The sequence below is a fragment of the Larimichthys crocea genome, chromosome III (assembly GCF_000972845.2).
Source record: "Larimichthys crocea isolate SSNF chromosome III, L_crocea_2.0, whole genome shotgun sequence".
Taxonomy (NCBI): Eukaryota; Metazoa; Chordata; class Actinopteri; family Sciaenidae; genus Larimichthys; species Larimichthys crocea.
In genome coordinates this window covers 28,867,470-28,891,890 of record NC_040013.1, presented here as the reverse complement: position 1 = coordinate 28,891,890, position 24,421 = coordinate 28,867,470, and the positions used below count along the sequence as shown (strand labels likewise).

Genomic DNA, 24,421 nt, shown 5'->3' with positions numbered 1-24,421 from the left:
GGGGACCCAAAATGTTGAAAATTAAATCAAAGTAAAAAAGACATTATGCAGTAAACAATCTGTGAATAATACAGACAAAATATAGAATATCTTTAGAAAATTGTGGAGTAATCCAATATATTTTTAACATGTTATTTCAACCTGCTTATTTTCACAATGACAGAGTTTATTTTAAGTCTAGATTTTATTCAAACTGTCAAACTGTCTTTTTTTTTTTTTGCCTGTCAGCTCATTCGGAATAAAGCCAATCAAATACCTGACTCAGCCTAGTTTGTCTTGAGACATTTTGATTAAAAAAGGCATCATGAACTTAAGAAAATAGATAATTAATAGAAACTTGCAATAAACAAGAGCAGCATGAAATAACACTTATATTGGATTATTTTCTGTTATTATTATTGATTATTTAGGTCACCTTAGCTATTTTGTCTGTAGTTATTTAAAGAAAAAATGTTTTTCAAAATGTCTTTTCTATTTATATTCATTTTTAACACTTTGTGTCAGCATAACTAACAATGAAACCAGAAGACACCACTTTCAGGCCTTGGCCTCTTTCTTAAGCAAACAATGAGCACTTGAAGTGAATTAAGTTTTATAAAATGGGTCTCGGGTAATCTCAGTTGTGCTGGATAAAATGCAGGATGGGGACACTTTTCTTGTAACTTTCTTTCTGTTTCTATGTGCCCGTTTATGACTTTGTCCCTGTTTGTAATTGTCAGCTGCTTTGATACGGGATTCTGTCTAATCTGTAAAACTCTTAAATGGGGTGGACACAGAAAAGTGCATCGTGAGGAGGATTTAGAGAGCACCTGATTTCAGGAGTGTGCAGGTGCCTCACATCCACACATTATCTCACTGCTGTTTCAGTATAGTGTCAGAGAGGACTACTCGGGGAACACCCACTCTTTTTCCCCGCAATAAAAACAGAATGAGAGTGCACATTTGGAGGTACAGTGTAATCCGAGAGTGTGTGAAACATACACGTTCTCGTGCTCACAAAAAGGTCCACATGGTGCTCAAAAGCCAGCTACGCCCCGTTGCTTTAAGGACCAGCGGCAGAGCAGTTCCCTGTCCAATGAGGTTAGGAGTGATCCGGGGTGAGCTCCTGGGTTAGAAGATGTCAGGACACATGCTCCAGTCCTGTCTCTCCTTCGCCTCCCAGTAACCTCCCTTGTACACAAAGTTTGTCTCTCCAGTGACTGAGTCTCTCCTCTGGTGAAACCACAGCGGCTGGTAGCCTTCATATTCTCTACCTGTGGGAGGAAGCACAGGTGTTACTCAAATCGCTGTCATTTAACTGTATTTAAGGAGAAGCCACACTTGCAGGCAATTCGCTGAGCGATCAATTCACCTTCATACATATGCATATAGTATATGGGAAGCAATCAATGGCTGTGCACTGCATTTGGGGTAGCTTCAAATGTGAATCGAGCTAATGTTGAACTCAAAAGCATCAATAAAATACAAACTAGCACAATAGGTGCGATGCAGAAACCTGCGTGGATCACGGTGAAGATTAGATTTAAAACAAGAACTTAAAAAGTTTCGTTTATTACTTAATCTCGGTCAAAAAAGGGAAAAATTGCAGCTTTCTGATGCAAACAGCTCATGCTGTTGTAAAAGCGTAACGAAGATTTAACTCAGATCAACGAAAACCTGTTTACTGTCGAGTCAGAGCACCAGAAAAGTGCCCACATGACAATGCAAATTAATGACTTGCTAATGTGGCTTCACCATCGCACACAGAGAATATTTGTATGTATTTCAGAGTTGTGTTTATTATTTCGTGTAATAAATTATTGAGGCCAGTTCTGCATGAAAAATGTCACATGTATGCAGGAAAAAGTTTTTTGTTTTTTTTCCTGAGTCATTATCTGGAGAAGTTGACATGGGAGGGGTATCATGCAGTTCCCACACAGAGGCAGACCACACAGAGGACACACAGAGGATGGGGTGTCTGTGTGTGTGTGTGTGTGTGTGTGTGTGCGTGTGTGTGTGTGTGTGGGAGTGATGCACAACAGAGGGGCACAGGGCAACCCCCACTCACCAGAGTCATAATCACACTCTGACCACCAATAGAGGGAGGAAAAGAAAGACAAGTCATGGGTACATCAAATACAGTCTAGCCTACGCACACAACACACACACAGGAATGCCACCAGGATGAAACCTATCTGCTCAGGTCTCCGTAAAGTTCAGTTAAATATTGCTCTTCTTATAACTGGAATAAATACTAAGCACCGGGAAACCTCAAAAAATCATCCATAATAATGAAATTAACTTAACACTGACTACTGATTTATCATCTTGTGTACTGATTTGGTTTGTGGTCTTAACGCACATCTGTAAACTGCCTCTAATGCTAAATATAATACTACATATTTGTATTTTTATCCACTATAAAGTCCAATTTCAAAGTTTTCTTTAAATGACTGTCAATGTCTTCTAGAGAGTTTAATAATATTATAGATTTAGGTTACTGTCAACAATTTTTCACATTCATTTCTGAATAATCATGTTGTCGGCTTTTATGGCAGGCAGCCTTAAATACTACAATACCCAAGAAGAAGACAGAGGTGCGAATCAAAGCTGTGTCAAATCCGAAATGTTTTTGTAATTGAACAAATCACTGCCTTATAGTTAAAGAATTCATCCAAAAAAATATCCAGAATCTGAAAGTGAGTTGATTAATACCATTGTATTATAAGGTAAGTATAAAAACGGATGCTTTGATGTCACCAACATGCTGTTTGGAGTCATAGGTAACTTCTATTCTTGAGTCTTTTATCTTTGGCTCCTTATTTTTTTGCACTGATGATGCTCCAATTGTCAGGAACCCTAGATTCCCCCCCCAAAAAAAACTACTCCAACTTCTCAACCCTGCACCCTTTCCCTCCCTGCCTGTCTCTGTCTCTCACTCAGACACCACACATCCTGTTCATCCATTTCGTACCATCATCCAGAGCGTCTGAAGCCTCTGCTTCCCTCCTCCTCCTCACGGCTCTTTGTTTTTCCTCTAGCCTCTGTTTTTCTGAGTTTGCCTCGTCCCATCGTCCTTCCTCCATCAGCTTCTGGTCTGGTCTCAGACGGCTGTCAGTCATTCCCACTCCTTCCTCCGGCTCGTTCAGGGTCAGGGCCAGAGTGGAGAAGTAGTACATGTTCTCAGCATTCTCCCTAAGATGGTTAGAGGAAATTGATGCGTGTGTGATGCTCTGCAATCAATGATATTGACTAAACATTGCAGCGGTTATACAACAACTATGACTCATATATTGCTATATTCTGCATTATGAGACTGACGAGTCAAGTGCTTACGGGAGAGGGTATTTCTTCCACAGCAGTTTGGGGGACAATGTCTGATAGACGGTCTTCTGCTTGCCTTCTGATCCACTGCCCCCTCGGCTGCTCTGAATGATCTTGGCACTCTCTATTTTATCATCCCACGTACCGGAGAGGATGTAGTGAGCCTGGCCACCACTGTCTGCCACCACACCTGTCACCTGGAAAGGACAAAAATAAAATCAGAAAATACTGCACAGACCTGGAGGGAAGCATAACCGTGTCCTTTTCTCGCCAATGTTAAACCGTAACATGCACAGTCCCCGAGGTAGGACACCAGTAAATTCCCATTAGCTTATCCCAAATCAGTCACCACCAAGGGAAGGCAGCATTGTGCCCCATTTTTAGGTAACTGTTACGACTCCAAAGGAGGTTATCTCACTGCAATGTGACCTTCTATATTAGTTATAGTACTAGTATATTTGTTGGCACTGTCCAGCAGGAGGCAGCATCACATAAATTAACCCCTCATCACATGACATCATTGTGTGTGGAAACAAAAGCCTTTACCTTTCGTGGAACATCCCTGGAGAAATAACTGTAGGGTGAGAACTTGAGTTGGCATGTCTCCTTCGTCCTGTGATTCACAATCTCAATGTCCCCCGACTGCACAAATACAGACACACAGGCATGAAAACAGTGAGAAATTATAGAATATTAAAGCTGAGCAGAGGCAGATGGGGTGTATCAATAGTGAAAATTAGTCATCTCTATTTCAAAAGCCCTGAAAAACAAATTTCTCATTATTGTTATTATACGCCATAGAGTCCTTACTGGTTTGAATTGGACAGGGTTGTGCAGAGATATAAGCCTACTGTGTATATTTATTTAAAACGCTTTCTTACACACCATCAGATCCAGGCAGAAGGCAAAATTATTGAGCGGGTAAAGATAAACAATAAAAACGTGTTAATGTTACTGAGAAGTTTTCTTAGTGAAGAGAGGAATTTGTATCAACACGGAGGAGGTACTGTTTTTACGAGACCCGCCTCTTAAATTTACGTGCCAATAGTAGAAATACTTTTATTGCATATTTTTACTAGCTGGGACGCACTACAGTATATTCTAAGTTTTCAAATAAAAGCAGCATAAGCAGAAAAAGACCAGCGTAATCACAAAATGTTAACAAAGGAGGTTTGAAAACTTTCCAGGAAAATGCACCGCAGTTTGGTGGTGGAGGTGGTAAATGCATTCAAAACGTTTGTTAGACCTTAACAACACACACACTGTGTTTAATGCAAGCACAGCATACACAGAACTCCAACTTTGATCATATGTATCCAGAAAATACTGGATATTTGCAAATTATTCCATCTTTTGGTTTCATAATTCAGAGCTGGTGTTCTTTTAGTCGTCTGCAGCTGCAAGATAATTCAAGAGATGTAAGCGAACCTGCCGTATTCTTACATGCAAACACAAACAGACAGACAGATTGATGGGACACACAGCATAAGTAGAAACAAGAAAAAGGAAAAAAATATAACTGGGCCATCTCACACAAAGAAGAGGCTGTTATTTTAGGGCGTTATTAGAGATCAAAGCTGAAGATAAATCCCTTGGGATCGTGAAGCTCCTCATTCATGTACTGTGAGGCTTTGCTCCGATTCTTCACAGCACTCTACTGTGCTGGTCTGTACCACACACACACACACACACACACATGCACTACTGCAAAGAAGAAAAAAACATCTAAAGGCTATTCCTGAAGATCAGAGGTGTTCAGGCAGGGCTGTAGAGGGTTCAAAAACAGACCTGGTCAATCCACAGCTTGCCCACGATGATGTTGTGCACTGTGGAGGTGACCTTTCTCCATACGTAGTGGTTCCCGCTGGAGTGGAAGTGCAGGTGAATGGCACCTGGGAAGGAAACAGGGGACAAAAGGATATAAGAGCAAAGAAATATCACAGTGCTGCTCTGTTACTAAACCGCAATTTTAAACCTCAAAGTACCTGCAGCAGCTGAAAAATGCATCATCTGACACATTTATGCGCTGTGCACAGGTAATACGTTTACACCTATTTCCAGTGTGACCTAACCCTGGAAGATTGACGCCATGTATTTGACCATAAATGCTTTCCACTTAAGAGTTTTTCTATTACATGGCACCACACAGCGCGCAGGAAGTGAGAGAAGTCAGATAAATACCACTGCATCCCTTGGTTGGACCTGTATCTATCAAACCTCTCATTTATCTGAGCCAACAGACTCCTGCTCTCTGCTGTCCCAGTGCAATAGAGAGCTCCCTTTACACCCATACTTTATGAACGTGTCAAAAGGGTCATAAAACCCTCCTGATTCATTCTCCCACCTTTTCCTTCGGCTTTGGATTGTGTGGGAGGCAGCACAGTCGTCTGCTGTGCTCTCAAGCGGGAGTCCTTCTTAACTAAACGCTGCCTGGTGTGACTGTTAAATTTGCATGATGGAACCTTTATTTACACATAGAGCTGGTTTCCTTCCCAAGTGAATATGAAATATCTCACCCAGAGGCATTATGGAGAGGTATTTGCCACGGAACTTGCTGGCGATGGTGATTTCCTGCCACAGGGTCCAGCCTCGTTGGGAAATCACATGATGAGCAGCTGCAGGGGGGTGATGGCTCACCTTAGGAGAAAGACAGACATGTTGGTAAAGAAGAATATCCTTGTTTGGAGAAGCTTGTGTATTTCAGCTTGTGCACATCAGTGAGTAAACTCCCTGCGGCTGTGCTGTTACCTGCTCACACAGCGAGCGGTAGCCAAAGTCCTCCAGGCGATCGAGCTCATAGGTTTCGCCTAGGAGGGGGTTGAAGGGCTTGGCTGTCCGGTGGACCGTAGTGGAGTAGGATGATACGGAGAAGGCAGCGACCAGGCACATCTGCTCCAGGGAGGACTCGCAGCGCGCTGCCTTGTCCAGAAGCTCGTGATACTCCAGGTCCTCGGTAAGGCGCTGCAGCATCGACAGAGGCTCGTTGAAGTTTACCTGAATGGGAGAATCAAGAAGACATGAGACACACAGACACACACAGACTTACTTCAGCAAGAGGGAGGGCCATGCCTCATACACTTACAGGCATAGGAATTTTGGAGAGCTCCTTGCCGATGCAGTTCTTCATGATGCTCCACAAATTGAGGGAGTAGTTGGGCTTGTCTGGGACATGAGTCCGCCTCTGTCTGCGTGGCTGCAGCTCCTTCCCTAACACATCATTAAAGTTCGGAGACATCTGGGATTCGATGGAGGAGGAGAAGATGGTATGAGCTTTGTAAAAAGAGAATATCTGATACATAAAAGTTTGAGAAACACACTCTCAACTCCACGGACAGCTTGGCAGCACATCACCAAGTGGAGACAGAATGACAGCGTAAGGTAAAGTCACAGATGTGTGTTAGAGGAAGGAAGAAACAAGGGAGAGTTGAGGGGAGAGAAGAGCAGATGTTTGACTGGTAATTAAGATTTAGTGGATTGGAGCAGCTGTGTATCTTGTGGCACCACAGGGATGACAGTGAGACTGCAGGAAACACAGACAAAGGCTGTGCATGTGTGTATATGTGTGTGTGTACGAGCATGGGATTAATGTCGGGTAGGAAATGAGGACTGAAAGCAAGTGAAGAATATGAATAAATCAGCGAGCTGTGAGCCTCCCAGCAGCATAAATGAATCTATATTGATATTACAGAAGTCAGCAGCGCACACAAATGTCAGTCCTTTCAGTCAGACTTGTTAGGAGGATGAAAACTTACGTGGTCGTCCTGGTTCCAGTCGTGGGGCTGACCTCCGCTTGCTCCGCTCAAATTACTCTGAGATCGCCTGGAACACAGTGAGATTATTTTCTCCCATGAGCGCTGGACAAACAGACTCAGTATCCCTCTCTCTCTCTCATTTCACTCTTCACACACAATACACACAACAGGGCGAACAGATTGCTGGGTATTACAGATGAATGCTGTCTAACAGTTTCCATCACTCGTAATGGTGCTAGTGGACCATAACGACGGGGGGAAAAAGCACTAAAAGACGTTCTTAAAAAAGTAAAGAAAGTTGGAAGAGATGGACTCGAATGCAGTGAACAAATATGCTATGAAAATATACTGAAGGAGCAAAAATAAACGCAGACAGGGGAGAGAGAGTCTTATGTTCTTTTTATCTGTCACACAACACATCTGAGGAAATGTGAAGGGCACACCACTGTGATGTGTGTTAAGTTGTCACACGATGAGCCATCATCAGAAACTTGTCCAGCTGTCAGCCAGAGTCAAATTCACTATGATGATAAATTAGAGCACAAGCAGACTAAATAGTAAACTAAACTGTTAGTCATCTTTCTGTTTGGCTGAATCAAAAAAACAACATGGATCCTCGTGTGTGTGACTGACCTGTGCTGTGTGTTCTCAGTGGCAGTCACTGTGATGAATGCAGGGGAATCCTCCATGGCATCAAAATACTCAGTATCCTCATCTTCATCACTCGCTTCTTCTTTGCGCAGCCTCTCACTCCCTTCTGTCGGGACGTATACATTCGTGAGTACATTCAAGCGGCATATCGGTCAAGCAGTATCATCACGTGGTGTGTGGAGTTTGTATTTTACAGAGTTCAGGAGAGAGCAGCGTATAATCACATACCCACGGTGATTAATCAAGGAATAATCAGCTTAGGAAAATTGCCAATGTTCCTGCTGGTTAACTATATGATGTGAGCTCCTCGGGGTGTGCTTCTAATATTCAGTATCCGACATTCAATATTCAGGATGTTCAGCGATCTGTTATGTATATAAACTAGGGCTTCAACCGAGAGTCACATGTTGATTCAATTAAAAATGAGCCTAAACCAACCACCAATATGAACAAAACCTCCTGTAGTTTCAAAAATAGCTATTAATTAAATCAAGCGTTGTATCATGCTCAGATGATCAAATTCTACTTGATAACCTCCAACCCACCGTGTCATGAACACAAAAAAGGGTTAAGAAACATTTTAGTAGTCGAAAAGACTCATCTTAAATGTAACTGCACATTTAAAGCTAGTGTTGTACTGTATAAATATTAGAATACTGTAAAGTGTAGCCAAAATCAGGAATACACCGGTGAGTCCTCACTCTTAAAACAACAACCAAAGTTGTTTTTCAGTCTTCCAAATGACCCACATGAGTCTGTCCTGATGTTCTCCCTCTGTGATTAAGGAATAATTAAATATAGGCAACTCATACAACTGAGTTATTGTTCTGGAAAGACCGCTTCATGGTGGCTGGTGGGAGACTCCAGTTGCTCCAGTTTCTTTGTGTATTTTGTGGGACATTTTAAGCCATTATAGTGAGAGAGAGAGACAGATGCTACAAAGGTTGGACTCAAACTGGGGCTCAAGTCCTGAGCTATGGGGCATCCCATTCTCCAGTTTTAAAAACACACACTTGTATGTCTATCCATTAACCGTGTGTCTTTGAGCTATCATGGGGAATGTAAGATCTCTCCCTTCTTCTTTCAGTATTGGGTATTGGGTATTTTTCTGAGTTTTACACTGAAGCAAAGGTCATGGGGTCACTAAAATCAATAGGCTTCTTCCCGTTGAAGGCACAACACATGTAAGTTTGAGACAAAGAGTCAGATTTGAAACTGGAAAATGGCATCAGAGGTCACTAAAATCAAGTTTCTTTCTCTTGAAAGAAAACTAGTTTGTTTTCATGATTCTGGTTATATGTAATTAAAAAGAAAATCAACAAATGGATGGACAGACTGACAGAAGAGACCACATGACTTACAGTCTTTGGTGAAGGTAATTGCCATCTCTGCTTTAGCGATAATCCAATTCTGACACAACTGTCCTTCGCCCACATGAGGAATGTCTATAATATTGAGCCTGAGGTCACACATGACTTTAAGCAGGAGTAAGTAACACACACACAGACAGTCAGCAGTCTCACCCTTGTTGGTGGTAGGGGCACTGGGTGTGGTGGAAACGAGCGTGGGCGCTTCTCTCCACGCTCGCTCCAGGCTGTTATGTTGCTTGGCTAGCTGCTCAATGGTCTCTTCTAGGTGGGTACGCTGCTCTCGCTCATACTGCAGCGCCCGCTGCCATCTCCTACTGTGAGTCTCTGCTAGGTCCAAGAAGTCTCGACACGCCTGGGGGAACACAAGTACATAAACACACAGACAGACAGCACTGAAAGTTTAATTTCTGTAGTATACAGTGTGAAAAAGTTCTAATTCTTAACAGGGAACAACTTACTTTCCATTTGCTTTAACAGCTCAGATTTTTGTGTTGAAAGTACGTTGTAAGTAGCTCTTCTCATGACTTAACAATACAGTTGCAGGAGTGACTTCTTTTAGTTCATGTTCAATCCTAAAACTCATTAAAATCATCAAATCCTGTGAATGATTCCACCTTTATTTGGGGCAACACAAATTACCACACTGAATTCTGCGGATACAATTTAAGATGGAGAAAGGTGGGAAGACATTCATGTCAGTCATTGTAATCAAGCCTATTTATCAGCATTGTTTCGAGCAGTCATCAATATGTTAATTAGCTGTCTGTCGAGCGTTTACAGAGTCTCCCTGCTGTGTCAAATATGCCTCGGAGCGCAGCGTAAACACAGAATTCATCAGTGAGTGATGAGCTAGAGGTTAAACCTCTGATTGCACGCCAGTCTATATTTGAGTCATCGTGCTTTTACTGCAGAGACAAGGAGGGTTACTTCAGATCAAATATATATTTCATGTCAGCATTTGTTCCCACTGCATCGTATATCTCACAGCATTTCCTCACACCAAGCTCAAAGGTCAATGAACTTAAATAACACCTCGCAGCTGACAACATGCATGATAAAAATGTCATGTGACCGTCACTGAGCTGTCAGCATAGTGGGCCTCAGAGGAGGTGATCTGAGTGATCACTTTAAAACTGCAATCGAGCATTTTTGGAGCATTTCATGTGGGCTTGTCACTGTTCAGCCCACATAAGTGGAGCAGCACATGATTACATATTGTCCACTCAGTATTTGCAACAAATGTCACTTTGGTCCCAGAGCCAGAGGGGCTGTTGAGAGTTATCTCGAACCACTTCGATAAAGTTGTGGCTGCAGGCGAAGTGCTTGAGGGACGAAGGTGTCACACAGCTCAGATAATCTCTGTTCTCTGTCTGGTGAAAATGCAGTCAGGATGTGCGGTATCACTTTTAGGCAGCAGGAAGAGAAAAAAGGATGCAGTAACAACACCTGACTCCTTCCTTGATTTGGATCGAGAAAGCAGGATACCTATCTGTCTGGCGAGAAAGTGCTTTTCAGCACCGACTCACTCACTCACTCACTCACTCACTCACTCACTCACTCACTCACTCACTCACTCACTCACTCACTCACTCAGGGGTGACACACAGCGACAAACAACCATTCACACTATATCGAGTACGTGTAACAATAAATGAATGCTTTAAATTAAAAAATATAAAGTTACATATGATAAATACATATTTTTTATGATTGTACTTAACCGTAACAAGCTTAAGAGAGCTTCTCTCTTCTTCTCTGCCTCTGCACACATTAATGTCCCGTTTTTTGTGCTTTCTTGTCTCGCAGGTTCCCATGGATCGTAGGGATCAGGGCTTGTGGTTGCATCGATTACTATCGATATTATTATAATCCTAATTATTACTACAAATTTCGAATAGAGTTATAGTTAACGTTTTTATCGTCATTGTCAGTGCAAATAGCAAGTGATTGACAAACACATGCAGTCAATTATTATAAATGTAGATTTTTAGCTTCATAAACAAAAATGAAAAAGCTTGACATGTTCTCCAGCAATACCTATTAATCTCGTAATGTGGTGTATTATTCCAAAAGTTGATACCTCACCATTACTGATAAGTGTAGGACGATCCTGTGTGTCCAAGCTGCCAAATGAAGGCAAAGAGAATAACTTTCATTTGTTAAACTAAATATAAAATGGAAAGTTTGGTGAGATTTATGCTAAATTAATGCTCATAACATGATATTTTAATGATAGATTATTATAATAAAACTCACTTTGCTCAAAATATCTGACATCAAAAATATCCATTCAATCTCTTACCTTGAGCAGTGTCTAACAATCGGAGTCTGAGCCTCAGCTTAAATGTTAGAAGTGCATGTGACGCTGTGGTCCACTTCCTCAAACATAACCATGATATGAAACTCAACAGCCACTTAAAAAAAAGCCTAATAGTTCCACTTTTTTATGCTGAGTGTACGATACAAACACAGACTGCATGTGACTTCCGTCGGTGGAGGGGAGCGATGGGGTTGTTAAAGGCTAAAATAGTGAATGGGCATGTAGATATGTGAGTAAGAGGTGGCGGTGTCAAATTCAAACTCCTGATACACTTTGCAGAATGAGCAACAAAGCAAAAATATACAAATACACTCAAGTCTTGTGATGTGAAACTATACAAACCGAAAGTTGTGGGTGTGTAAATGTATACACACACACACACACACACACACACACACACACACACACACACACACACGGACGGACAAGAGCTTGGATTCAATGACACATGAGATGTTACATCACCACTGAATGAACTAATGCAACCCCGCCCACTGGGATGGGGTCAGATCACAGACAGCATGCAGTTGTGTCTTGCCATTATGGCCTCCTTCTTCACTCCACAGCCCCTCTCTCCTCCAACCCTCCTTGCACGTATAGCTCCATTTCTTTACAGTGGCTCACAGTCTCAAACTACATGTCTTAACAGTGGCTGAACGACGTGGCTGCAGAAATACAAATACCCGTATCCTGAAGGGAGCCATTTACAAGACCAAAAATCATTACAGGGAGTTTGTGGCAGCACTTTTTCTCATTAGAATCTTGGCAAACCCTAATTTTAATAAGTTAGGCAATCCAAGAGGGTCTATTTTATTGCTTGTCCAGTAAGTTTAAATTCCCCCTATCAATTAATAAAAAAAAAATAAAAAACGTCAGAGAGAAACAAGGGGCTGATTATTCTGAGCCATGGCCTTTCACATAATTAAAGCGCAATCTCGATTATGCTTTTTTTTGTCTTATCATAACACTCAAGTCTCTTAACAAGCTGTATTAGAACATACTTCAGTATATTAGGAGTAATATTCTTTTTTACATGCATGACAAACCTAATCTCAAGATCACAATACTCGAATGTTATATTATTTTACATCCAACAGCGAGATGTCTCACAGAAAAAAAAAATCAGGCATGCGCTTTATGTAAAAAATAAACAACAGAAACAGGAAGAAAGACAAACCTTGTGTGATTGTCTGGTTTTAGTCAGAGCAGGTCTGTCTGTCTAACTCTGGTCCAGAAGGGTCTGAAATTCTTCACCAGTCAGGGAGGGTAGAGGGGTTTGGAGGTTTGGAGAGGTGGGGAGCAGGGGCTATTCCTGTCTACCCCCAACCTCCTCCTCCCACCCACTATCATATCTAGTATCACTCCCTGAGGACCTCAACCCTGCCTGAACTCCTGTTCACTACTAACATACTGTAAAGCCAATGGTATTTATCATTGAGGAGAATGGAACAGGGCCAGATACAGTAGAGCATTTCTTAGTCTGATGCTGCAACACATAGTGGTCACTGCAAACCTGGTACTGTTTGTTGCTGTGGTCTGTTAACTGAAGCTGTGAAGGTGAAACATTTGGCTTAAGTGCAACAGAAGTAGAGTTATTTCTACTGCTCTTCCTCTCTTAGTAAGTTTTAAAATCACAAATATAAGGATAGAGTTTCAACCTTGTTTATGATTTGGGTTGATTTAGTAAAAACTAATATTATTTGACTTGACTTGACTTGAGCAGCAGCAGACATGTTTGTATTCTTAACAGCTCAGTTTTTGAACATCATTTTTAACCATTAAATTAGAGACAGATAGGTTATCAGGCCAGGAGCTGCTTTTCTAAACCAGCAGCATTCATGCCTGCAGCTCGCTGTGAGGCGATCTCATCTCTCATCACTCAATAACCAGGATATTATAGATGACTGGCATTCCTGTCACACTGATCATGCCAAAGCATGTGGGACGCTGCTCTGTCTCGGCTACTTACATTGATCATAGCATTGGAAGTGATGCGGAAGAGGGTGGCTCGCTCGTTCACTGCTTTGATCTTCTCCCCTCCCTCCACGGGGACTTTCAGACCCTCGAGTTCACTCAGGGAACGCTGCAGGGCCGCCCCGTGCTTGGCGATCAGATCATTACATGTGCTGAGGTCGTCGAGCTTGCTGACAAGTATCTTCAGGGTGCCCTGAATCTCGCTGCGGTCCGACTGGGATGTAGGCTCCTCGTCCCCAGAGTCATCTGGAAGGGAGAGGCCAGAGGTCACATACAACAATTTAGATGTCTAACTGCAAAATATGTGCACACCTTCCTTTTTATGAGATATTTCCCGTTAGAGATATGCTGACTTCCCGAGCTACCCAGAAAAGAATTGTGTTAAATCAGCAAAGTTCTGTTTACTCATATCAATATTTTGTCTTTGCCACTTTTATGGTAAAATGTTTAGCAGTGATTAGTACCAATCATGAAATTGATGTTAATTGCACAGCCATTAGTCTGACTTTACAGATGCTTTCACATAAATAAATAATAAATAGACAGTGACACATTAAATATGACTGCAGAAAAGCTTTTTATCAAATGTAAATGTAAAGCTGCATCAGGGCTTTTGAACACAGACAGCTCATCCATACACATGACCCCTTTGCGATAGCAGCTGCCACTCACTGTGACGTCACTAAAAAGAGGTTACTCGAGCTTAAACGGAACATACGAGAACAGTGCTGCAGCGCTACATGCACGTATGCACACGCTGCAAGGACAAGCACAGACACGGAGAGACAGAAATACACCAGGGGTAAGACCGAGCTCCATAAACAGCTGAGTGACCTCGTAAAAGGGAACAAATCCAAAGCGAAAACAGATCTCCTGATTTCCTGATGTCCGTCTTTTTTCTAGCAAAACACTAGAGAGCTTGCATGTTGGATTTTGAACTACTGAAGAATATTTGCACATTGCTACTCTATAGACACACAGAAGAATATTTCCTACATAAACATGTGTTTGTCTGTTTCTGTCTAATAAATGACACTAACAAAACAAGCCCATATGGCTGAGATAAATTAAAAGTCCCAGCTTCGATGCTGAAACTGTCTGACATGCTGAAAGCCAGTAACATCCCAACAACCCACCATAGGAGGGACATCAAACTACTGCTAAGACTTAAAAAAATAGAGGAGGGAGAGGGAGGAGAAGCAGCAGGAGAACATGGAGAGAGATAAGTATAACGAGAACATGGTGGAGGACATGCCAAGGTTAAAGGTTGGAATGTGGAGAGAAGGTCTCTCCAGCCTCTAATCCACCTCCACTGTCTGCTTCTAGATGCTACCATACAGAGTATGCTCCGTCACATTGAAAAGGTCTGTTATGTAGCTGATCGCACAGTCTTGGCGAGAGGCAACACTACAGCGACACTTTCTTCTAAGAACGTGGCAGCTGGCTGTGACCTCGCAGTGGAGGAGACTATCACCTCTGTCAAGTCTATTTACATCATCCAAGTATAACATGGATCATCGCCCGGGGGAAGCTGGTAGCCTTGCGATCTCAGGACTACATCATGTAACAGCAATATATGGAGTTCAAATTTGACCTTTGTCCAGTAGAACGTCCAGCTCCACTGAGGAATGAGTGCCACAGATATATATCCAAGCTGGACTAATTGTTAAGTCGAGTCGACACTTGATATCCAAACACTATTTTTGTTAAATGCAGCACATCAAGTTCTTTTAAGTACATAATGTAATCCTGGTTACTCTTCAAGTTAACTGCGAACTTGACTGTTACTGAATTGAATTAGTTTTGGACTGCCGTAAATCAAAAGCACGGGGACAGCTTTCTCTGGGTAACTTTAATGTCCGCTTCAACATTCGAACAGCTGTACAACGGATGTGATCCACTGTTTTACCTCATATCACCAAGTTAACCACCACTTACCATTACAGGCATGGTGTATCATATAAAGAGTTATCATTTCTCTCACCAAACCTGAGAAAAATAAAGCAATCGACAAAATAAATCCTCACAAAATCTCAATTTAAATCTCATTTTACGTTAACATTTTTCACAGTGCTAGTAATCTCAGTATCAAGAGGAGGCTAAAACCAACATACAAAGATAACAAATATTTTTAGCTATGCTAAGCGACATGGCTTATCAAAGTTGGTCTGTTGCTCAACTAATTTGGTCCAGACTGAAATGTCCAATACCGAATTAATTGCTATGAACTTTGGTACATTCATTCATGGTCCCCAGATGATGAATCATAAGATGAATCCCCACTTTGCATCTTGCACGACCGTGAGGTTGACGCTTATTTCTTTATTATTGGAAGAATTTCCATGACATATGTCCCCCTCACGATAAATTATACAATCAGGTCAAATATTAGGCCAATAGTTTTGACCAAACACCTAAAAAACTACTGACACTCTCATTAGTCGCAGCTATACTTAGTGCTTAGTTAGTTTAGTGCTAATTAGCAAGTGTTAACATATTGAAATACTAAACTAAGATGGTTACATTAATAAAACATCACAGCAGATTACTGATGTAAGCATTTAAAAGCACCACCGTGCCTAAGAACAGCCTCAGCTGCTAGCGTGGCTGTGGACTTATTTTACATATCACTTAATTTCACTTGACTTTAATGGCCACATAATCTTTTTTTTTTTAGTAAACGCTCATGTCAGCAGCATTGTCTGCATCCTGTTTGTTGATTTAACTTTTTAGAAACTAAATTCGAGCTGCTTAGCATTACATATATCGATCATGAAAAGATAGAGGTGAAATCCAAAAGGAAGCAAAAGGGAGAAAGAGGGGAGGAAACAAAATCTCTCACCATGTTTGAATTCCTGGGCATCCATTTCCACCCAAAGGTAACAAAAGTTCAGCCAGGAAGAAGCAGCACACACAGGTCACTGAGCTCTAAGCCTCAGAGGTAATGTGTGAACATGTTGAATCACAGGGACACAACTGCCTGGACATTAGAGACAAAACAGTCCAGCTAAAAGGTCAAACCAGCAGCACCGACAGCCACAATAAAACCTGAAGGGAACATGGATCAGAAAATGATTCTAGCATCGACCCGTTACCAGCCAGCAATAGAGTAGGTATTTCGATAAAATCACTGCAAAGAAAGGCAGGTAAAGAAGAGGAAAAAAGGCTGACGCCGTGAAGTCAGCGAAGCGTGTGAGTCGACAGACAGGCAGCTGCAGAGCAAAGAAAAAGCATGAGACAGTAAAAAGGAGGTGAGTAACTTCAGAGAGAGTTGCAGAGGATAATGAAATAAGCTTAAATTGATAACGTGTGACTGTGGAAGAGCAGCTTTAAATAGATAAGGTAATTGGCTAATTGGTGTAGTTCCTCCCACGGGACAACAATAAGCCTGTCCCAAATCACATTTGATTGGATAAATGTACAACTAGGTATGTAAGTACGTAAACATTTTTATTTCTTAAGGGGAGAAATTAGTAGATAAATAGAAAAATGATATTTTTCCATACAATTGTTATCTATTGTGAGAGAGCAGAACAGTAGATCTAAGAACACAGGAATAAAACTTGGAAAATGTATTTCACTGTGTCTTAAAATCAGAAAATAAATGATAAAATACTTCTAACATCTAATCTAAGTATTTAATCTAATATCTAATGGCAGGTTATCACAACTCCTAATTTCGATCTGTACTCGCCAAATAAACCGCTCAGAAAAACGCCAGTTTCAATCTTTTTTTTAAAGATTTTTTTTTGGCCTGTTTTGAGCTTTATTGTATGGAGACAGCTTGAAGAGTGACAGGAAATGTGAGGAGAGAGAGATGGGGAATGACATGCAGGAAAGAGCCACAGGTCGGATTCGAACCCTGGGCTGCCGCGGCAAGGATTGAGCCTTTGTACACGGCGGCTGCTCTATCGACTGAGCTAAACAACACCCCCCACCAGTTTCAATCTTAACAGGAGATTGTGTATCACACATGAAGGCAATGCAATTTAACAGTGTTCAGTAAAACTGAAACCAGAATCATGCAAGTTGCTTTCGTTGAAAACAGGCCTATGCAAACAGTTAAACAGATCCATAGCAAACTCATAAATCATCATCATCTGATAAATGTATTGGCCAATATTTCGGGGCTTCTGGTGTAGACAGTGGATATCCACATAAGTCTTCTCTTCTGTGCGCTAGTCACTGTTTACAGTCCGATTATCAACTTGAGGCGTGAGGATGGGGTTGGTTTTGAGATACAACATGAAGGAGCAGATTGTTTAAAAAAAAACTAAATCGTGGTCAGATGATGGATTTCTGAGATTTTTTGCCTCTTTTGTTCATCACATAGTTTGTGTACTTACAGGCAACCAATATCTGCTGACATGATTGGTCGAAACTACACGGATTAATACTAAAATGTTGTCCCTTGGCTATAGATTTTGCATTTATATGCAGATAGCTGTTTATAGACCTATAGTAACCTCCCCCCAAGATGAGGATTATTTTCTGTTCTGATGGAAAACCAAGGTTACTGAATGACAAAGTCACCACTGACTGAACTGCACCTACAGCAAACTCAACACCAGTGCTCTGCATCACGTCCACATTCGAGAGTGTGAAATTACAGAGTAGGGTCTGGATAATATTAGGACAATATGCAGTATCCTGTCAGAGGGTCACTGGGTGGTATTTAGACATTTCAGAGGTGCTTTACAGAAGAAACAAGAAGCTCATGGGATGCTAGGGCATGAATCTGTTCCTGTGGAGAGCACTGAACACATTTTAAACACCCGATTTGAAAAGATATGTACAGTTGGGGTGGTTGTTGCAAGCAGACATGGCTGAGTAAAGAGATTTACAGCATTGCAGTGACTTGCTCGAATGATTCCTCCTCATTCTGCCAATGAGTCCAGCAGCTCTAAGCGACTCCACTTAAAAATAAACTGTCACATGTTTGGCACATGGCATATTTGTTAAGAAGACACTCTGCTTACAGCCCGTCACCTGCAAAACTCATTCGCATTCCAACGCACCGCTGAAACAAGTTGGGAGCCGCAAGAACGCACAGACACCCTTCAATGACAAGGAGAAACCTGGACACGAGGCTTTCTTTGATACAGAATAAAGTGTGTCAGACATGCCCTTTCTGCAGCATCCTTTTGGTTCACTGAGCCAGATCTATAACATCGATAAAATGTCAAGCAACACCGGACGAGTTTGAATGCTGGAGATGAAAACTTTAAGAGATCACCTGTATATCACTCAGACCTGTAATAAAAAGTGAAGACTGGGTTTTACACTAAACCAGTGTTAACAAATAGCCAATGTATGCTGTCTGTGCACTGCTTAGCTCAACCCCTCCCATCGTTCAACCTCTTCCCAACAACAGATGTGGATGGATGGCTCTCTGTAGCTGTCAACACCACGAGGCAAAGCCAGGAGCCCATTACCACGCCAGTCATGCCTCAAGGGCGAGCTGCCTCCCCCTCCCCTACAACCTACCACCTCGGAGAACACCCTGCATCAAAACAAATCCAGGCCTGTTTCCTGTTCCCACCGTGCCTCTACTGAACCCTCCTGTTCAGAGGATGATGATGAAGCTGGGACACAAGTTTACAGGTCACAGCTCATCAAATCACAGCACTTTAAGACGTAAACAGACATCCATCTTCCTCTTCAGCACGTGGATAGCTTCTTTGCCCTTCACTTCTTCTTCCTCCTCATTGTGCACCTCGGTGCTGAACACAAAAGAGCGAGGAAGAGAGAGAGAGAGCGAAAGCAGAAGAATAGGATGGGGGAGAATGTAATTGGTAGAGCAGCAGTCTCTCTGCTGTCCCACTGTCAGGGCTTGTCTCTCTGCTCCTCCCTGAGGACAGGATGTCAGGTCAGTGGAGCTGGGCCTCCGGCTGACAAGACGTCACCCTGTGGCAGAAAGACGGGCATGTCATACAGCCGAGCACTTGGGAGAAATGTACTGCCCCTTTAGATTAAAGATGTTATTTGAACACCCAGCAGCATAGCCATGAGGCAGTTATGCCTGTACTAAATCTGAGTGTAGTTAAACATTGTTAAGGTTTACAACATCATTTCTATATAAATCATTCAAGTCACTTTTTTGGTTTAAACCAAGTCCACAATCTTTCCCTAACCTTAACCCTGTGCTGCCCAGCTCCCAGTACCGCCTCTTCCATCTCTTCACTAATCTAAAAATCAGCAAAGATGTGGATCATCGGTGGACCTGAGACTGGCTGGATGAACCCTAGAGGGTTCTAACAAGCCATATGTAACTTTGATTGACTTGTTCTGTAGCCAGCCTCAAGTGGACGTTTGAGGAACTGCAGTTTTTGGCACTTTCACATTGGCTTTACTTCACAGACACAGAGGTTACTGCTTGGCCTAAATATTACCAAAAGATACAACAGACGTCGCATATATTCAATTAACATTACCAGATACAGTAACTTACAACATTTCTGCACTATGTTTACATTGTGCTGCTGTATTAGACTGCATTTGTTTTTTATATTATATATATATTATTATATAGTTTAATACTTTGTTATCTTTTGGCCCACTTCACCACGCCACATCTTTTTTTAAATTTCTCAAGGGTGTAGATTTTTGCTTTTGCATACACACTGTGATATATATAGGCAGATAATCATAACTTCCAATTAGCCTGCCTTAATGCACATCCAACTCTATTTTTAGTTCAGAAAGAGTCTGTACCTGTGGTTGGAAAAGATTCCTTTAAGTACAGCTAGCAAAGAGAGAGGAGAGATGACTGTTCTGATGGAGTGAGCTAGAGAAAGAGAATATACAGTATAAAAGAGAATATCAGAAACAGACGAGAGAACAAGCTAGATGAAGAGCGAGGATGCATCCAAGGGGAGCAGAGTGTAATCCTGACCAGTAATTGCTAACTGGCTCCATATCTCCCCTGAGATACATCACAGGGAGACAAACAGAGGAGACGGCAGGTTAAACCGAGTAACACAGCACTCAGCTCTCCACAAGCAAATGAGAAACTGTGCAGTGCAACTCATCACTGTCCCCAAAGCTCTGCAGTACAGCTCTGGCCCTGTATCCAATGGAACGCTCAGAAAGCAGCAAAAGCGACAAAAGAAAAAGATTAACAGCAAACTGCAGCAATGAGCTTGAATTCAGTAACATTTAATAATGTGCTCGGGTAGACAAAAAGAATAAACAGTCTGCTGACTACTAAACTGTAAATTTTATATTCTGATCTGCCAAGTAAATCTGATAAATTCCCAGCTGGTGCGTCAAACCCGTGAGAGGAAAATGGCTCTTGCTTACTGCATAACTCCGACAGTCTGAAGGTTGAGGTCGTTAATTATCCGACAACCTCAGAATACTAACTGATCTAATGTGCACAGGTCTGGTCACTGTGACAGGATTTCCAGGATTTTACTGCAGTAATAAAAAAAATAAAAAAAAGTTTGCAGCTCTACAGAGACAATGAATCAAAACATTAAGCCTGTGTTAACTATGAAACATTCTGCATTGATGTCTTCATTGTCTAAAGTACTGTTTATTTATAAAAAAGGTATGTAAATAAAAATGAATATAACAATATTAATGTTTTTGACAGACTGGTCTCATTGACCCAGGTGTATAAACATGATACAGTAACACATCCTTAAGATTTAGCTCATGTATAGTTATAATCTTTAACATTTTCATGAAATCAAAGACTTTTTTGACGTTATTTATGGTAGCCATTTTTTCTGTATATGATCTAGTGGTTTTCATTGTTAGTGGCGGAGTCTGCCATTCCCATGCTGGATCCAAACTGGTTTCACATGCATGTGGGATCCACAGAAAATGACCTATACATCCAATCCAGCGTTTTTTTTTTTTGTTTGTTTGTTTTTTTTGTCATTTTAACCCTCAGATTTCTGGGATCACTATTACCAAACAATCTTACTCTCCCCTCTGTGTGACGTTCAGGCACTGATTTCTACTATACTATACTAACTTCAGCTCTCAGGATCCTACTTGAATATATTTATCTGAGCACTAGTGTTGAGGCAAAAGGATATTAACCATGAGATGATACAAATAAGTACACAGAGATTTAACCATGCTGTTTTTTCTCCTTGTAATATCTCTGGTTGTTTTGTGTTATGGGAAATGTTGTGTATCAATGAGCGGGATTTCTTAAGTGAATTTGTACTGATGTGATTAATTTCTGGAAATTTTCATTAGTATTTTATCCACATCACCTACTTTTACTCAGCTCTGCAATGACAAGTCTAATTAAGCAAAGCTTTTCATGCTGGTTTTAACAGACTGACAAGCATTTTGATCTTTTGATCTACTTGACAGTTCATACTTTTGATGAGAACTCACTGCTGAGTCACTGTCTCTCACTGAGGAAGATTTAATAAGATCATGATCCGTGAATCAGTAACCCCAGATCATAGCAAGACCGTGATCCATCATGCTAATTGTCCAGGTGCCAGTGCTGCAAGATAATGAGCCATGAAGGTTGCCATCAAACCATAAAAAATGTGCCTGCCTTCACAGAGGTGTGTTAGAGGTGTCTCTAAAGTACTCTTAAGTTATGTGCATTAATATTTAAAAGCCTAACCCTGTGCTCTAACCCTCTTAAAATATGCATACAATATGTGTAGGGACTATGTGTGTTTGTAACTGGGGAGGGATAAAAGTAAAATGCCAACTGTCTGCGCACACTGTCAAAGTTTTAAAGTTTCTCAGACATACTTTACCGTGAACTGATTATCAGAGTGATGTGGAATCTCACATGGTGGCCGTACATGTCCGCAGACCATTCAAAATAATTCTGTTCATCATAACAGCCCGAGCACGCCAAGAAATTTCCACCGCGCAAGAGAACATTTCATTATCCGACTGCAGATGCTACTGATGATTCCAATTTCATAAATACAAATTTTACGTGGACAGGGACTAATGCATCCATTAAAAGAGATGAGATAGGAATGGAGTGATCTGAATGACCAGGCCTAGAAAATACGGCAAAGGGCAAAAGTGTTTTCATTTTCTGAGATAAAAATACAGTACAAGAGAGCTTTTTTGTGCTCTGCTGATATACTTTAAAACAATATAATGTATATACACACACCAGCCACTTCATAAGGTACACATGGATCTTATTAGATTGTACCTAATGAAGTTCCTGGTAAGTGCATATGATAAAAATCAGACAAAAGTCACACAGTGTTTCAGAGGCTTGTCACATTGTGACATTCATCCATATATATGGTACCAACTGTACTTTCTATTTTCCACAAATCCAACTTCCTGCCTAAAACTGGAGCACTGCCTTCATGACAGTGACAGAGATATTATTGTTTGGCATGTGTGTGCCTCACAGACTTCTCCATCTGGGGCCAAGACATTGTGAAGCATCTCATTGTTCTGTTTTTATTTGTTACTTTTTCCAGCAATGCCCCAGTTGGAACAGTAAACTCCAATTTACTGAGCTTAAGAGGTTTTTACTGTCCTGAGCCATTGTTTATTACTATTTTTACTGAACTCTGCACAAGTAATTTACTTTAAATTATGTTCTACCAAATATTTATTCCGATTGGTACCACGGGAGGTTGATTGGGCTGTTTGGTAAGGGAGTGTGGGCTCTGATTTACACTGTTTAGTTCAGAGTTCATCTTTATTAGTTAAGAATGTGTAAGAATAAACATGTGTTCTGAGTGTTATCAACCAACCAGCCAAATTTGAATGATTAAAAATATCGACAAGGTGTCAAAGGGTGTCAAAATCGGGTAAATGAGCACTGAATGTGCTGAAGCCACACCCACTTGTGGGAGCAGTCAAGCAGCCATTATGAAGTGACTGAAACGTGTCTGAGGAGTTCAGAAAATGACATGACTAACTTTGAAACACTGCGAGCAAGATGAATTAATCTCTGTCTCTCTGCTAGGGGTGCAGCGGTATGCTCAGGGTGGCCTGAGCGTGTCATCGAGCCACCCTTTAAGGACCGCCCAAAAAAATTCTGCACTGAAAACTGGTGAAAACCTCTTTTAACCTCTAACTCCATATTTCAAGTCTTTTTACGTGTTTTCAGCAACTATTTTCCAACATATTTAATGTGTTTTGAAAGAAATCTCAGAACTGCGATTACACCATCAAAGTATTTTTTGATGGTACTAACGAAACAAAAGGAGCGATTTAATAATCTTTACATGACATATTACTGACCAACAGAAGAAACTTAGCAGCCCTTCAGTTAACATTGCCACAAAGGGACGTCTGCTTCCTTCCTCGGTTGAAAGACATGCACTTAATAGGTTAACTGGTGACTCTAAATTGTGATAAGCTCAGGGTCTTGCCCAAAGTCAGCTGGGATAGACTCCAGCCCCCCGCGACCCTGATGAGGATAAGCGGTTACAGAAGATGGATGGATGCATCAAATGTCAAGGTCCCAAACTCATATGTTGTATTATAATATTCACATATATGTTGCATGTCAAATGTATTTAATGTATCCATGTTTCAAATTTCAATATGACAAAGTGACACAATGAATCTCTTTGGAGGCTATGCGACAACAGTGCAAAGTCAAATGTTTATACTCACAATCAAAGCACTTATTTGAATATTACCACTGATCATACAGAACGATATCACATGTTGTAACACTAGAAGAGAACCACTCATACTATTGGATCGATTGGTTGTGATATGTTGGTTCTGACTCATGTTGTCAACTTAATCACATCCCAACATTCATATTAAAGAGAGTGTGCAGAAGCCTGCTATGAAAAGTCTTGGCTCATAGCACCTTTGCCAAACTCATTTCAGTGAGCAAACAGGGAAAAGTGAGCAGACACAGAGAGCCCAGGGCTCAAGAGCACAGCTGCTCAACTCAACACTGTCCAACTCCACCACAGGCAAGAAAGCCATATACGAAGTCAGAGAGGTGGAAACATAGAATAGGAAGGACTAAGAGTGAGGGGAAACAGGGACTGCTAACACATTTCTGCATAGTTCCTCCAAAAACGTAACAACATAATCATATACAGACGTACACTGTATAAGATGCT

At 41.3% G+C, this 24,421-nt stretch overlaps 1 protein-coding gene across 2 annotated transcripts in view; it reads right to left on the bottom strand.

Moving 5' to 3' along the window:
- Positions 1-206: 206 nt before the first annotated feature.
- The window catches only part of osbp2b (oxysterol binding protein 2b), a 34,222-nt gene continuing 10,007 nt past the window's right edge, over positions 207-24,421 (bottom strand). The window contains exons 2-13 of one of the 2 annotated variants that reach the window (XM_019275611.2): positions 13,366-13,616; positions 9,230-9,428; positions 7,689-7,812; positions 7,056-7,122; positions 6,386-6,538; positions 6,052-6,297; positions 5,820-5,940; positions 5,092-5,195; positions 3,850-3,945; positions 3,316-3,500; positions 2,954-3,174; positions 207-1,253 (exon numbers count right to left, since the gene is read on the bottom strand). In XM_019275611.2, coding sequence (XP_019131156.2) covers positions 1,111-1,253; positions 2,954-3,174; positions 3,316-3,500; positions 3,850-3,945; positions 5,092-5,195; positions 5,820-5,940; positions 6,052-6,297; positions 6,386-6,538; positions 7,056-7,122; positions 7,689-7,812; positions 9,230-9,428; positions 13,366-13,374 — 1,668 coding nt within the window. In that variant the 5' untranslated portion in view covers positions 13,375-13,616 and the 3' untranslated portion in view covers positions 207-1,110. Of the gene's footprint in view, positions 1,254-2,953; positions 3,175-3,315; positions 3,501-3,849; positions 3,946-5,091; positions 5,196-5,819; positions 5,941-6,051; positions 6,298-6,385; positions 6,539-7,055; positions 7,123-7,688; positions 7,813-9,229; positions 9,429-12,573; positions 12,659-13,365; positions 13,617-24,421 lie in introns of those variants that run through there. The other variant, XM_027277743.1, reaches the window with a different exon arrangement.